General features: G+C 39.2%; 1 protein-coding gene across 3 annotated transcripts in view; it reads right to left on the bottom strand.

The window, feature by feature from the left end:
- Positions 1 to 17,035, bottom strand: part of MAP2K5 (mitogen-activated protein kinase kinase 5) — a 283,285-nt gene that overhangs the window by 58,916 nt on the left and 207,334 nt on the right. For all 3 annotated transcript variants that reach the window (XM_036736975.1, XM_036736976.1, XM_036736977.1), the window contains 2 exons: positions 5,016 to 5,042; positions 4,673 to 4,705 (listed from right to left, as the gene is read on the bottom strand). In XM_036736975.1, coding sequence (XP_036592870.1) covers positions 4,673 to 4,705; positions 5,016 to 5,042 — 60 coding nt within the window. The remainder of the gene's footprint in view (positions 1 to 4,672; positions 4,706 to 5,015; positions 5,043 to 17,035) is intronic.

Here is a 17,035-nt window from a genome sequence, read left to right as displayed (position 1 = left end):
AGGGAAATGTGTACCACATTTTCAGTTATCTGGAAAATTTACCTATATGCAATGTATTATTCCCCCAAAGATGACAGATAATAATAACTAAAAAATGATGACTATAACAGCATTACATATATAACAGTAATGGTTTCTCTCCTTGGACCACAAATGAATTTACCAAATATTATATTGTATTATAGTTAAATACAGAATGTTTATGTCCTATCCCCCTACTAGATGGTGAATTTTGTGAGGAAAGGGAATGTATTTTCTTTGGCTGTCCCTCATGCTTAGAATGTTTCTCTTTCTTCCTTTCCACTTCCTTGTTTCCCTGAAGTCTCGGCTAAAATCCTACCTTCTACAAGAAGCCTTTCCTGGTCCTCCTTAATGCTAGTGCCTTCCCTCTAAGATTATCGCCAGTTTATTCTGTCTACATCTTTTTTGTACATGATTGTTTACATGTTCTCTCCCTCATTAGACTGTGAGCTTCTGGAGAGCTGGAACCATCATTTGTCTTTCTTTGTATCCCCATCACTTAGCACGGTGCCTGGCACATGACAGGCTCTTTAGGCATTTGATGTTGACTCACGGACTGCATTTTTATAAACTATCTCTCATGAAGCCTACCACCATGCTATTCACAAAGGAGATGCATAATACTGTCTATTGAACTGAACACTGAGATTTTGCTGCATTTAAATGTAAACATACAGCGCTATTATGACGAATGAACCTTTGGTAATGCTAGCACTGGAGTTGAGGAGGGGGAGGGAATGCTGATTTTGTGGATTCTGTTAAATCCTGATTTCTCAATGTATTCTTTTCCATGAGATGATAGTGACTGTGCCCATGTTAATACCATCATGCCAAAGTTACTACTAATTTTTCACCTGCTTTTGGGAGGGAATGTACTTCATAAAAGAGATAGATGTTGGGAAGCATCTTTATGTGTCAAAGACCTGGGATTGCATTGGATTGGGAACTACTGAGACAGATCAGAACCTTTCTATGACTTTGAGTCTTAGAGAGTATTCTGAACGTCAGAGGAATTGAGACTTGCTTATAATCACAAATCTAAGTAAATGTCTGAGGTTGAATTTGAACCCAGGTCTTACTGACTCCAACGTTGATGCCCTTCTGTTGGCCAAAATAAAATGTTTCAATAATTTGTTTTTGAAGAATGAATACTGAGGGAGAGGGGAAAGGTGACAGTGGGTATGGCACGAGCCCTAAAGGAGTTTACAAACTAATTCAGTCAGGATAGATATGTCATGTACAAAATACACTGACCAAAATTCAAAACACATAATCACTTGCTCTCTGGGCAAGTCACTTAACCTCTCTGGGCCTCAGTTTCCTCATCTGTAAAATGGAGGAATTGGACTTTTAAGATCCTTTCTCGGTCTAAATCTGTGATGCTATGATTTTTAATAATTTCCCTACTTTTGGAAGAGGCACAGCCTACCTATTAGAGAGCATGCAGGGGTTGTGGTTAGGGAAATCTGGCTTTAAATCCTACCTGTGATATCAGCAGGGTGACTCTTAACAAGCTACTTAATGGTCGTATACTTCCCTAGCACTTAACTTACAAAAGTCACAGCTAGGTTGGAATATGTTTTGGTGGAGGGATTTCCCATATTAGGAGCTCCTCAGACTGACAATCTATGAAATAACAAGATACATTATAATGAGCTTTGCTTTGTTATTTTGTACATGACTTTGAACACCTATCTTGTCTGACGTACATATCTTCAGGGCAGGTGTCATGCCCGTTATAATTACCACAATGCTACCTGACCATGACCTAGGGACACTCAATCAAGAGTAGGAGAAAACCATTTTATAATACAAGGCACTTTCTGTGCTGAAGGTGTAAAATTATTCTTAAACAGGAGGCGACCTTGGTTACATAGTCCAGGAAGGAAGGGCACACACGAGCCCAGAAGAAGTATTAGAACTCAAACACCAGGCACCAAACCATTTCTTTACCTATAAAATAAGGGGGTTTGCAATTAATGGCCTCTAAAGCCTTAAATCTACAGTCCTGGGCTGCTGGATCTCATCCAAGTTGAATTTCACCATAGATTATTGTTTGGTCCTTTTCAGTTGTGTCCAACTCTCTGTGACTCCTTTTGGGTTTTTTGGGGGGAGCAAAGATACTGGAGTGATGTGTCATTTCCTTGTCTAGCTCATTTTACAGGATGACGAGACTGAGGTAAATGGATGTAAGTGACTTACCCAGGGTCGCACAGCTAGTAAGCATCAGAAACCAGATTTGAAATCTGGTCTTCCTGACTGTAGGCCCAGCACTATCCACTGTGCCATCTAACTGTCCCTGTTAGTAGGGTTAGTCTAAATAAAGTGTTACAAATGTTGGGAAATCTGATAAACTCACAGGACAAAAGGAGTACAATTATTAAAACATACTGAAGCTCAGATAAGGAACTCATTGATCCACCCTTCTCTTAGAAGCTATGACGTAGAGCTCATCTTCAATGGATCCCCCAAAACTCCCTCCTCCCAAGCTCTGAGTTTTCCAGTTGGGTTTAAATCAAAAGTCAAACTAATTTTGTTTTTAGTCAAAATAACACATCATTTCTTAGTCTTTCATTCAACAAACATTTATTAGGTACCTGTAGCATTGTGCAGACCAGGGAGCCAGTTCCTGAAAGGGTTGGTACTCCACTTCATCACTATCCCCTTTCTCAGATTGGAAGGTGGGGCCATGAACTTCAAACCTTCCTTTAAGGAGAAACACTCCCCTCCCTGCCTTTTCAGCTTCCTTTTGTGTTTTTTATTCCAATTCTATTATAAACTCCTTGAGGGCAGGGACCATCTTTTTCCATACTGTACTGTATTTGTATCCTCAGCTCTTAGCACAGTGGCTGTCCTATACGGGGTGTTTAATAATGTTTATTAAAATGCCGACTGCTGAGTTAGATTAGGTGAAGGTAACAATTCTAGCTGACGGACATTTCTAACTGGCAGTGGAGAAGGTGGTTAAGAAGATATTTCCATGTCTTTTTAAGGTGAGTGGGGCAGCAATGGCTAACACAGGTAGCATATCTGATTAAGTTAAGGAAGAAAGGACTGATGAAAATGCCCCTTAGATGATGTAGACCTTTCATTCATATAACAAACCTCCCCACTTCCAACAGCTCATACAGTGATTTCAATATGCTCAGGAATTTGTTGAAAACTAGCTACTTAAAATGGTTTGGAATCATTGTGTATAAATATGCCCTCCTCACCCCCATTAAAAACTAGCTCATCAAACCCCAAAAGTTTCCCATGTAATCTGTATTAGAGATAGAGGCTGATGGTGCCTGATTGTACACCCTTGGCCTGGCCCATTAGAACAGGGCCTTAAGACAGAAGGCAATGGTAGTGAACACGGGCTCTATATATTTCTGGACACATCTCTGAGCAAAACTGAAGGAGGAATTAATGAAACTCCGTTTAATTTAGAGGACTGCTTGGGATAGGATGCTTTCTGAATGTAATACAAATGGAGTAGATATTGATGAGCTACTAGATCCAGGAGGTCTGTCTGGTATTTGGGGTAATGGAGCCTCCATTGGCTTCAGGATGATGTGCTCATTTTTGCACCAACATGTTTCATGGGTTGCAGGGGATATGTGGACTGACTGATGCTGTCATTAAGGATGTTAGATCGCCATTCTTACTATTATTGTGATATGTGTGCGTTTGTCTTTTTCCTGAGAGGATCTTTATTTTTTCTCCCAAATCTCATAACTGGTTATACAGATGTTTAATTGAGAGGAATAATTATGAATTACGATTTGTTTTTTCTTTCAAACTTTCCTATTTGAATCATTTATTGCTTCATCTCTCTAATTAGAAGTATTTAAAATATTATAAAATTAAAGTTTTAAAAATAAACATTGCTAGTGGGAAAGCCTAGCCTGGAAAAACTATAATTTTTTTTTTAATATCAGTGTTTCTTCGTTGGGAGCCCTATGTAATACAAAACAGCTAATTTACCAAAATGAGAAATTTAAAATCAGAATAAAAAATGAGAAAAGTTGCTTGAGAGAGATTTAGATGGGTTAGTGCCCTCAAAGAACAGTGATATTAAGAACTATATAGCTAGCTATTATCAATGACATAATGATTTAAAATATAAATATGGTAGTTCAAAGCAAAGGAAGTTAAGGTCACATATTCTGGGAAAATGTCTAATTAGGAAATTAACGCTGAACCAGTGACCTACAGCTTATGTACAATTAGCTCCCCAATATGCTTTGGGTAAATAAAGAAAGGAAGACAAATTTCATCCCACTTATGGTTGCTGTTCACCTCTGACCCTCGCATGCCAAATGACTTTAAATATCTGTTATGAAATAAATGATACCCCTTTAATTTCCGGCTCCATTCCCTGTCTGGCTGTGGAGAGGATCAATTACTATGACTGTGTTCTGTCTTTAGGGCCTTGGGTCCCCATGAGGATCTGCGTGTGGGACAGTCTGTTTCTGCAGGGATTCTCTGTTAGAATTGAAAGAGGAGAATGTGGGACAGGGGCAGCTCATGTAACACAGCTCAATGCCATACAACACAACTTGCTCTGAGGATGTTGGGCATTGTGCTTCATTAGGAAACAAAATATAAGCTTTCCACACCATTAGGAATGACTTTAGGAGTGAAAGCACATAAGACGGTGCCTCACCTCATCAACAATGCACTGCAGTAGCTGGAGAGGCTGCAATGGGAAGAAGAGAGGAAAAAGTATTAGCCTATATGCAATATCTTTACAGTGGAGTGGAAAGAAAAAATCATTAATGCAATAAAATATAGCAAGATTAATCAACAGCAGCAAACTCTTATAAAAACATTGATGCTCAGGATGTTCTATTATTTCTAATGGTACCTAATCTAATACAGGCAGTTAAAGGTTTGCATTTTCTTCAAAATGCAATTTGCTAAGTTTAAAACAAGGCATTCAAGCATGCAAAGGAAGCAGCCATCAGGAAAAAGAAAAGTGAATTTTTTTCTGAACTCATAAAGCTTACCATTAAAGATCCCTGGTTTTTCTGAATCTGAAAAAAGGCAATATGTAATTAGCATGTCATAATCAAAATGACTCACTTGGACACATTATGATCACTGAGAGAAAATTATTGCATTGCTGGTGGCAATTTGTGGGCATGTGTTAACACAATTTACATAATGAAAATACACAAATGTTAATAGCTCGCTTCTCATTTATAGGCGAAAGTCAGCAGAATGTTAATTTCACACAACACTTTTTAGTACCCTCCAGGTTGTATTAGAATAGGGAGAAAAACCATAATCCATTTCAAAAGGCTGTTTACGATTCAGATATAAATAATGTTTTATATTGCTAGATTGTGAACACTGGGCTTAATGTTGCAATCATTGCTAATGTTATGAAGCTCACTCTTTTTAAATTAAAAACCGATTTATTTAAAATTGAAATTAAATCATAGTCAGAAATTAGAATTTTGGATTCCTGCCAGTGTCTGCTCACAATTCCCTATTTTGTGAAGAAAACTTTAATTATGTGGTTGAAGTATCTACTTCTAACTCAGGAGAGGGGCAGATGAACCACTTCTCCTAAAGTTTTCCCACCATGTTTCCAGGATAGAAATATTCTCTGGGGAAATCAAGTTCATTTAAGTTTTGCATTGTTTTTTAAAGAAAAAGCAAAGACTTTTCATCCAGCCTACCTAGGACTTCCTGCTTGCTTCTAATCAACATTCTGAAGGCAGACTGTTCACTCATCTATAACAGTGATAAACTACATTTCTTAGAAAGAATTACTAAAAATGTGGTGCCAAATTAATAAAACATCTACTTAGTAATTACAGTATTAAGCGCTGCAGTGCAAAAAAAAATATGCCTGTAGTAATTTTGAAAACTCAAACCCTGTGTATTTTCAGGTACCTAAGACATTATCCTGAGAAAGATGCTTTTAGGATCCTATTCTTGGCTGCTCCAGAGTATCGTATGCTATTTCTTGGCTTTGCCTGAATATACCACTGTAGCTGTGCTGTGATGACTGGTCTCCAGCTGGGTTGGTAGATGGGAGGCCAAAAGAGTAGGAGAAATATAAAATCACCAAATAAACTAGTTGCTTCTTCCTCAACCATCTCACCATTTTGAAACAAACTAATTTGCATAAGTTTATGCTTTGCTTTCTAAGTATTCTTCCATTGGTTTAATCCTTGTGCATTTGATTTCTTTAGCTAGACTGGTAAGCAATTCCAGGCCAGGAACTACACACATACATATACATATTCTCTCTCTCTCCTGCTCTCTCTCTCTCCTCCCCCCCAACACTCACTATATAACATACATATATACTATACTAACATATATAACACACATATGTACTAACACACAACATATATACATAACAGACTACGCACATGCATACATGTATGTGTGTGTTTTTTCTTTTCATTTTTTTTTTCTGCACTTATCAAGATCACCAGTAAACATCCTCACCAAAATGCTCTGGATGGAATCACCAAAAGCACTGTTTAAAGTCTGAAGCAGTTCCTAGGCCACTCTGCTTTAATATTTTGAGCCTTAACCATAGCACTGGATCAACAGTAGTTTCCACTCCTTCTGACAAAATGATTATTTTCAGTACTGATTTACAGGTAGTTATGTTTGTAATTTAATAGGAAGGCAAAGCTTAAAAATTTCACCACTTGGTTGAATTTTACACAGCAAACTGGGAATTTTGGTATAATTCCACCTAACATTTAAAAAGCACTAAAGGCATAAATAGTATTTCCTGAAATAAGAGATACTTGTTTCTTCACACCCTTGTGTAGAGGTCTGGCCAGAAGATTTGGGTAAGACTTCAAAAAATACTGTTGTTGGACATCAATCACAAGATGTCTTTTTTTTGTTAATCCATCAGTTAAGGAGCATATCCATAGAAAACAGTGCTGCACTCCTTCTACAAAAGATTTAACTGGTATTTTCAGCCAAAGATATGGGTTTTATCCTAACAACATATGCAAAATACTCATCAAAGTATGTAAGTTACTTGAAAGGAGGCATGAATTGTTATTTCAGAGAGTACAGCAAGCAGTTCATCATGTCTTTCTTGGTAAAGATAATCGGTTTCTAAGGCATCTTAAAATTGTACTGGTTTAGCTCTTGCTGTGTAGACACAAACAATCGAAAAACAGATGTAACAAAAAAACCTTTGACGCTACTAACTATACTGTATTTTTTTTAGGTTTTAAAAAGAGACATTGTTACCAGGTTTTATTACACGATTTTGATGGCAACATATTATTTGAGATCATCTTCATAAATTTTGCATCAAGGTGGCCTTGCCAGTACCTGAAATTGATTCAAAATGCTTAAGACACTCAATTACTTTTTAACACTGTTACACAATGCGGTGACTTATATCTTCTATTTCACTAGAATTTGATGATGCAACATCATTGTAATTGATTCATTTTCTCAATTAAATAAAGCTACTGTGCTTTTCTTTATATGAATGCCATAGAGACCATAGAGTTAGATGTATTATCTATTTTCTCTGTCTCAAATATATTGCCTTAAAGGCTGCATTCTGTTCCTCTGTTAATTCCACTAGAAAATTTAATGCTATAGTCATATTTTTCAAGTTCTGAACTGCAATGCACTCGACTGTATTTATATTAGGCATATTTTTCACCGTTAAACTCTCTGTTGTTTACCTTTTTCAAGATCACATTACTGTGTGGGCTCAGAACCCATAAAACAAGCCCAAACAAAAGTCAACTTCACAGTCAATGCCTCCACTTTTGTACACAGTTCATGAAAAAGTGAAGCTCCTAGTTTTATAGCCCATTCAAAATAGGTCTAAGAGTACTCAATATAAAAATGTTAGCTCCCTGTACTTCCGTCTTTCCTCTTGGTCTGCTCTCCCAATGTTTTGTTTCAAGACCAAAGTTCAAGGGGATGGGATGATATTGTTGGGGCTGATGTATGACCCACATCTTACAACATACGAACTGGTGTTTATAACTACCTTGTGGCAGTTCTTGTTCTGCCATGTATATATTTTGCCTTTGTTGAGAGTTTGCTGCCTGTAACTATTACTTTGGGACAATGAGCAGAGCTATAATTGCCACAATCACACACTTTGCTAATCAGTCTCTAGAACTAGTAGTGTTTTGATCTGTTAATTAGCTGATCCTTTCCCTCTTCCAGGCATTACTTTTATCCTTCTGCCAGCAGTTAGGGCCAAGATTTAAAATGATAATAGCAAGGGGATAGGGCTTCATTTTGAGGTAAAAAGAGACCTGTGTTTAAATGGAGAGGCACAATTTCATGCTTCACAATCACCATTTTTGTGCCGCACTCTTATTTCCTCTTCTCTGTCATTGATGCGGCCTGACTCTCCTCTTTCTTTGTATATCCTACAGTGCCTTACACAGTGTTTTGCAAATAGGATCCTAGATTTAAAACTGAGAGGATCCTTAGAGGTCATCGAGACTAACCCCCTCAGTTTTATAGAGGAGCAAGATGAACAGTGACACAATGTACCAAGATTATTCAGAGCAGAAATGTGAATTCTGGTCCCGACTTCCAATCTAGTGTCCTTTCTATTAAACTGTGCCAAAACTGATTGATCATGTGGCTAAAGAGTTTGCATTTTTGAATAATCAGGTTCTCAAGTAAAACTACAAAACAAAATGCTCAAACCTGCCTTTGGAAACATTAGTAAATCATTTCTATTTTGTTTCCCTGAAGACTTTATACTGTATATTTCTAACTAGCAAACACAATCAAGGGTGCTATAGTAAATACAGTGCTAGACTTGGAGTCTGAAGACTCAGGTTTGAGTTCTGCTTCAGACATTTAGTAGTTTATAGAATTCTGGGTAAATGACTCAAGAGGCTAAAAGTCTCTGTTCTCTCATCTGCAAAATGGGGATATAACTATGGCACCTTTCTCCTACGGTCCTATTGAGTACTGTGAGAATCTCACAATTGAGAATTATGTTGTGAGAATCAAAAGACATCACATAGTGCTTTGCAAACTTTAAAATCCTATAGAAATACCAGTTGCTATTATTATCTGTAGTAGTAACAATAGAGCAAAATAGATTGTAAAGCCAGGTTTGCATTTTAACCATTAAAACTATTAGTTGGAAGTGAGATAACAGGCTTCTGTAACCTGATTTGGGGAAATTTCATTGCTAATGCAAAAGTTTTCCTTTTGTTGCTCCTACCATTTAATACATGCCTCTGGTGATGAAAAAGCAACTTTTGACAGACCATCACATTATGTTTCTGTCACCATGGAGATATTTTTGACAGAAAGTGCCAAAGAAGACCTCTACCAGTCCTTTCCCATTCCACTCAAAGGCACAATCAGAAAACTAAAATGAATCCACCTATGTAACTTACAGAAGACACTAGCTATAGCTTTCATTTTCTCTTTTACTCTCTGGAATTATGACTTGCCCTGAAGCTCTTGTCTGAGAGATTTATGTGTGACCTAGGTCAGATCTTCCTATATCAGTTGACAAATTTTCCTTTTACATATTTACTGCTTTTCAAGCTTCTGTTATTTCCTCTTAAATAGAAAAAAGATATAAAACCAAGTCATATAGTTAGAATTTTTAAAGAATGTCATTTTCATTCGCCATGCCACTGGCATGCCATTTGAGTTTCTAATGTTGAACCTCGTTTTTATTTTTTTAAACCTTAGGCCAATCCTGAGGACAGCAGATATATTCCAAAAGACCGTGCTTCCAAATCAGCCACAGTAAGCAATAACCTTGCGATTAGAATTATAGTATTATAAATGGAAACTTCCCTATTCCTGATACTGAATCATTGACTCATTCTATAACATAGCAGAGCTGGAAAGCACCTTAGAAATGATCCAATGGTAAACTCATTCATCATGAGGAAACTAACACCTAGGGAAGTTAGGTGACCTCACACAGTGAGTAGCCAAGCTGAGCCTAGAACCCAGATTTCCTCTTTGTCTGCTGTTTTTTGTTTTTGTTTTTTTTTGGAGGGGGCAAGGCACGGCAATTGGAGTTAAGTGACTTGCCCAAGGTCACACAGCTAGTAAGTGTGTCAAATGTCTGAGGCCGGATTTGAACTCTGCTCCTCCTGACTCCATGGCCTGTGCTCTACTCACTGCACCACCTAGCTGCCCCTGTTGTTTCTAATATACTACATGTATGCAATTTTAGATGCAATTTTAGAGCAGGAAGAGATCCTTGAGATGATTTATACAAACTGTGTTGTTTTACTAATGAGGAAAGCAAGCCAGAACAAGTTAAAGAGATTTGTGCAAGATTTGTAGCTAATTTGTTGTACTGAGACTTGAACTCAATTCTCTTGACCTGTTCATAAACTCTGTATACAGGTCATCATTGCCTCTCCTCATCTGTTTATAACCACATAAGTGTAGACGCTTACTCAAGGCAAAATTCTTCAGGTGAGGCTCTTTTCCTAGATGGGAAGATTGCAATATATTCAGTTTCACTTGGTTTTGAACCTTATTAAAAAAAGCAAACTGCTAAGAGAAGAATGAAAGACTATATAGTAAAACACACTTATGGTAATTTTTTGTGGGGAGGAACAGAGGACTCTAACCCTGCAAGGCCCCAAACCAAAGATAAAAACTCAACTCCTATTAAAAGTTATGAAGAGGAAACCTAGCTCTGCCATAAACTTCGGCATCCGTGGACCCATTGCTTAACTTGTGTGGGTCTCTTTCCTCATCTTTAAAATAGAGGAGACTAGACTACGTTTGCTCTCAGGGCTCTCCAAAGATGGCATTCTAATTCCCGGTCATGTGCTTTCTTGTGCCAAGGGTACAATTTCTTCAACATAATACTGAATACAACCACCTGTGAGATTCTTTCCCCTCAAGTGAAAACTAACATGCATATTCCACTGAAGAAGTATTTCTTAAGCATCAATTTCATGCATAACACTACGTTAGATGTTATGGGTTTCCAATGTGCTTGGTCATTTCTTCTCAAGTTAGGGCTTGCAGTAATAACAGTGGGGGGAAAAAACCCTCAAACCTTTAAACTCACTCATTTCCTTTCCCCCAAACCTATCCATTCACAGAACCATGGAACACTTATTGCCCAGAACAATCAACTTAAAAACGGTTCTGTTAATTCTAGCTACAAAACCCTGTTTTAAAAAGTGGAGGAAGTGATACTTAAAAGAAATGAAAATGTTAAATTACAGAGCTAGTTCTCTTAAGGAATAGAAGAATGACTAAAAGAAATGGAAATATTTCTATTAAGTTATAGGCACAAAATTCATTATGGTGATAAAATAAATAATATTTTGAGTCCTACTCATTTAAAGATGACAGTGTAATTCACTTGTAGCTCCATTTCTCTATTGCAAATCAGCATTTTTCTTTATTAAATAAGCCTAGTAGCGGTTTTCAAGCTGTTAACACTTCTGTGAGTCTATTAACTTACCTAGAATAATGCCTAAAACAAAAATAAGTCACAGGAGGACATAGTTGGAAGCTATAGGAAGATGGAGTAGGAAGCTACTTGACAGGAATCAAACCACCCAAATCTGCATGTTCTAAGTGCCACTAACTGGTCCCTTCCCTCTTTCTGAAACCTTATAGCCCAGCTGGGGGTGGGCTGTGAGGAAGGAAATTTGACTGAAGGCTAGCTATCCCCAAAGTAAACAAACAGGAGGGGTTGGGGGCTGGGATGGGAAGGCTCCAGAATGCCCAGACTCTGCAAGGCCAGGCTGACAGCCTAGAGGAGGGCACGGCTCAGAAAGGCAGCACAGCAATAAATTAGATCACTTGGCTCTGACTGTTTCCCCAGTTATCAAGGACAATGCATTTTCACACAAAGTACAACAGCTGGAGCATCGAGGTACTCTGCAACCTTATTCATTTGTTGGAATTGCTAGTGGGTGAACAACAAAAAGACCTTACTGCTTCCCTGTACTCTTTCATCCTTTGTGTATTTAAAATTGACGGAGCTCGCGGTCCAGCCCAGATAGGTAGGTGCAGTGGACCCACAGTAAATTACCCTTTTGGGTAGCAGATGGAAGCCTTTATTTTCAGAGCTGGGTTTGGTAGGAGGAGTCAGGCTTGTGGGCCACAAATCAAAATGATCAATGTGAATCACAAAATTAACCTGCTCTCCCGTGTCAAAAGGTCCAGGCCAGGGAGCCTGCAGAACGCCGTCTGGTTTAAGATCTTACAGATTTGCAGAAGGAAAGCTTATCTCTCATCACATCAGCCAAAAGGGTGTTTTTATTTCAAGATCCGGTTAAAGTAAAATCATCGGGGATGGGGGAGGAAAGGTAGGTCAAAAGACTGCCTTTTATGGGAAGGGAGGCCTGTTGACCACTCAGTAGGGTTAAACAAGTCTCAGTGAAAGACTAATTTTTTAAATTTTGGAGGTGGAGAGGAAGAATTTTTCTGGAGGCCAGATAGGAGACAGCTATGATTTACTTCCCATTCCTATTAATCAAAATTCTATGTGTGAAAGATAGAATCACAGAATCTTAAAGTTGGAAAGGTTAGAAGTCATTTAGATCAGTACAGGAATGCCCTCTACACAGGGCCTCAGGCAGACATTCAGCTTCTGCTTAAACACCTCCAGTGATAAGGATCTCACTATCTTAGAAGTCAGCACTTTCCACTGTTAAATAATCTAAATAGGGAAGTTCTTCATATGAGTTGAAATCTATTGGCTTAGTGCTGCCCTATAAAACCACACAGAAGACCTCAAATCCCTCTGCCACATGACATCTCTTCAAATATTTGAAGGCAGCTATCATGTCTGCCCTCTCTCAAGCTTTCTCTTGGTTAGGTATCCTCTTAAGTTCCTTCAACAACGCTTCATATAATATAGATTTCAGATCCATCACCTTCCTGGTCACCATCCTCTGGACATACTCCTATTTGTCAATGAATGACACTCCTAAAATTTGATACCTTGGAATTAACAGACTACTTCAGATGTTGCTTAACCTGTGAACCTATCACTTCATTCAGGATACTATGGTTTTATAAATATGGCCTAAAACTGAATTTGGTTTCTTCCCCCATTGGTCTTACAATATTGTTTCATAGTGAGCCAACAAAAATTCCTTTGTGTATTCATCCAAAAGAATTAAGTGCCTGCTATATGCAAGGTATTGGAAAAAAGCCTACTGCTAGTTCTAGCACTTTCACTTTGATGAGGCTGACTTCTGCCTAGCAACAATGAGAGCCTTGCCCAAATGTGCCCAGTAAGGGAGAGGAGGGGCAAGTGTGCCTCTACCTGATAACAAGACACAAGTGCTTCCTTTTTCCTGCCTCCCCTTCCCTGTGATTAACTGCCCATGCAGAAGTATACTCCACTCCTGGCTGAGTGCCCAAGATTTGTGTATAAAAGCAAGGCCTTGTCCTGCACCAAGCTGCTGGTGCCCCTAAGGACTAGCCCACTGCTTTTGTGTCAATAAAGCCCTCTTGACTAGGAGAATATCTGCCTCTTGAGTTCCTTCCAGATGACCCAATTCCTAAACCTCATCATCCTCTTCACACTTCATGTATATTTTGAATTTACACAGAAATTTTGGCATTGCAGTGACTAGAGGGTTATGATAATTATTCAGATAGTTTAGGTAAAAATCTAGATAATTCTGAAAACAAACGACTCGGAATCTTTTCTAATATAGATGGAACACTGCAGCAACTTTCTACTTCTGTTTGCTTATAAAGACCTTCCAGAACTAGTGTATGATCATCTAAATAGGCTAATAACTTCTATGAGTACATTAAAGGGCTATTTTAAGATAAGATTCCCAGGGTCTGTAAACCCCCAATCCTGCCACTTCTGAAGTACGTTTTAGTTTGCCTTCTATCTTTTAAGGAACAGCAAAATGCTTTTGAAAAACCTAACTTCTGTCACTAGGGGAAAGCAGGGAGCCTCGGACTGGTGTCAGCATTACAGAACTACAGACAAGACCTCTACCTCAGCAGCTGTGGTAACTACAGGTATAAGAAAAAGAGAACGTGAGATTACGTGAGATTAGCTCTAGTTAATCTCTTTCCTATCTTCACAAAGGGTGGAGCGGCTGATTAGGGTTACTGGGTAAAGGAAGGAAGAGTGGACTTGGGGAATACATAGAACTAGCTCCTCCAACATTTGTCACACGATTGAATGGAAGCTTGGGACACAGCCATTCGTTTATCCATCTAACATTTATCATGCATCTCCTGCAGTTAAAGCACTGGGCTGTATGCTGGTAGAGACACAAAATTTAGATAAGAGAGGGTTCCTGCCCTCATGGAGTTTAGCACTTAAACCCAATTAGATGATGACAACACAAAATATCACATGGTATGGTAGGCCAGATATTATCCCCATTTTACAGATGAAGATGCTGAGGCACAGGAAAGTTAAATGCCTTGCTTGGCTCAAGGTAACAGAAAAGAACTAGGATCAGTCAGCAGAAACTGTAAGGAGGCTCATTTCAGCTCAATATTCAGGAAGTCTTCTGATAATTCTGCTGAGGTGTGGAAAAGTTTCATTTGAAAACAGTGAGTCCCCTGTCACTGGAGGTTTAAGGGTGAAGCTGGACAACTGCTGGTCAATGAGGTCATACAGAAGAGTCAGGCTTCAGGTGGGGCTTAGATAAGATGACCTCTAAGGTCCCTCCCCAGGTTAGGACTATAATTTTATGTATTCTACTCTACTGCTCTCTTCTGCTTCCCTTGCCTCCTAACGCAAGAAACTGTTTGCCTCAGTTTCCTGAAGTATAAAATGGGGATGATTACAGCACCCAACTTGCAGGGTTGTTGTGAGGCTCAAATGAGATACTACTTGTAAAATGCTTTGTGGGTGCTATATTCCTACTCTTCCCTGAATCACTGCTTAGCTCCACTTGGTCCCTTAGCCCTGCAGAGAAATGACAAACTAAGCTGGACTATTTTCTTGCCCCGATCTCCATCACCGCTTGTACTTTTCCAATTCTGTGCCTTTGCTTATTATTTTCAGCATGTCTGGAGTGTGCTTGCTCCTCTACTTCAGAGGTTTTTAAAATTTCTTACCTATTCTTTAAAGCCCAACTCAAATTGCCCAAATTTGCTAAAGCTTGGGGATGGTTTTGGCTAGGATTGTTCCATATAATACCTCTTCTGAAGATAGAGTAGGTCTTTAAGTCAGGTCCTTTTACTGGTACTATCTGCTTTTCTTTTTATGCAAAAAGGAATGATGCAATTAAATAACAGAAAATCAGACGGTGAGAGTATCAAGAAGGCAAGATTTAACTCTATACCCCAGTCCTCTCTTCCTCTAAGCCTGGGGTTCTTAACCAGTTTTTTGTGTGTCACAGACCCCTTTGGCAATCTGGGGAAGTCTTTGGATCCCTTCTAGAAAAATGTTTTTAAATGCATAAAGTCAAATACATAGGATTACAAATGAACCCAATGATACTGAAATACACTTCTTCTCACAATAGTGAAAAAAAAAAACAACCCAAACTCATAGACCCAGGTTCAGAATCCCTGCTGCAAGCCTTCCTTTCACTCTTCTCTCTGATTCACTGTCCATAATACGGATTTCCCTCAAATTCACTCTTCTCTGACCCTTTTGGGTAGGTCGACCAAGATTATGTTACAAGGCCAGGGCTTTGGAGGTAAAGAAGGGTACATTTCCTTTTTGGTTAAAAAAAAAATGAGAATTGTGTCTTTCCCTTTGTTCTTCCTTTCTGTTTTAGTCTCTAATGAAAACAGAAGCAGCATCAATGGATTAGATTCCTGCATAGCCCTGAGCAGTTGTATTTGTCATATTCAGCTGGCAAATACGGATTTGGGTCGGAGGATAAAGATTTCATTCTGCACCTCGTTTGGACACTTAAGTGTTTCCTGGCCCCACACACGGCTGGGAGATCAACCTTCTGAAGAAGCTGGAAACCTCTGCGAAGCGGCGGCCTAAGCTGGAGACCTCTGAGGTTCAGTCCTGCTCAGCTACGTCACGACTGACACAACGCCTGCAGGAGGCAACTGCACCGTGATGCTGAAGGAAAGTAGCTTTGGGGCGGTGATGTCTGAAAAGTCACCAGGATCAAGGGTTACATGTGCATTGACGCCGTGATGATGATGACAATGATGAAAGCTTCCTGTGTTTCTTTAAAGCCTTTAAGGCTCACAAAATGTAACTCAAAACATCCCTAGGAGGTAGACAGTGTAAATATTATTGCCGCCTTCATTTTCTAAATGAGGAAACTGAAGAACAGAGACAGGAGATGACTTGTCCAGTGGCACACCAGTAATAAGTTAGGCCCAGCATTTGAACCTAGGGCTTCTGATTAGTGCTACTTTTTCATGATACTATGCCTTAGTGCTTTTTCTCCCTGCTATGCCTGCTTTACACCTGCTGACCTCATGCCATAAGCCCCACACCATTCTTCTTTCCCAGCATCTTCAACCTTCTCCACTCCTTTATTGGCAGTAGCTGCTTGTCTCTATCCAGGGATGCTACAGAGAAAACAAGCTATGCCCTGGCCCTCTTAGCTGCCTGGAAACGGCACTTCCATGAGTTGATTTAGGCTGGGACGAGAAGTCTCTGATGAACAAATTGGTCACAACCTCAGTCAAACAAGGCGACCTGCTTTAGGTAAATACCTGAGGAGTCTCAGAACCACCACCCTTCTTTTTCTGCTCCAAGGGGACACCATGCTTCCTCATTTTTCATGTATAAAAATGTTGATTTCTCCATCAGTTTGATTAGCTTGCCTTCTGATTTGTTATCCACAAGCCTCAGGTCACCATACCTGAATTGCAAAAGAGCTGAAGAGCCATCACCTCAAAGGCTGGCCCCGGACTGGCTAGCAGCCCGTCAGCCAAGTGATGATCAGCATCTGTTTCCATAGTTTCCTAAGTCTTCCATACCAAATGGTGATTATTCAGAATTGCCACTGTGGATAAGCAGTGTTTAAATTGGGTGACTGGAAGAGGTGAGCACCATGTTTTTCTGGAAGCCCTAGAGCATCCTGGGATAGTACTTTACCCACTTCTTTCCTAGTCAGTACTGAGTGGCAGTACT

The sequence above is a fragment of the Trichosurus vulpecula genome, chromosome 8 (genome assembly GCF_011100635.1).
Source record: "Trichosurus vulpecula isolate mTriVul1 chromosome 8, mTriVul1.pri, whole genome shotgun sequence".
NCBI lineage: Eukaryota > Metazoa > Chordata > Mammalia > Diprotodontia > Phalangeridae > Trichosurus > Trichosurus vulpecula.
Note: the sequence above shows the minus strand (reverse complement) of the source record. Positions and strands in the feature narration are given on the sequence as shown.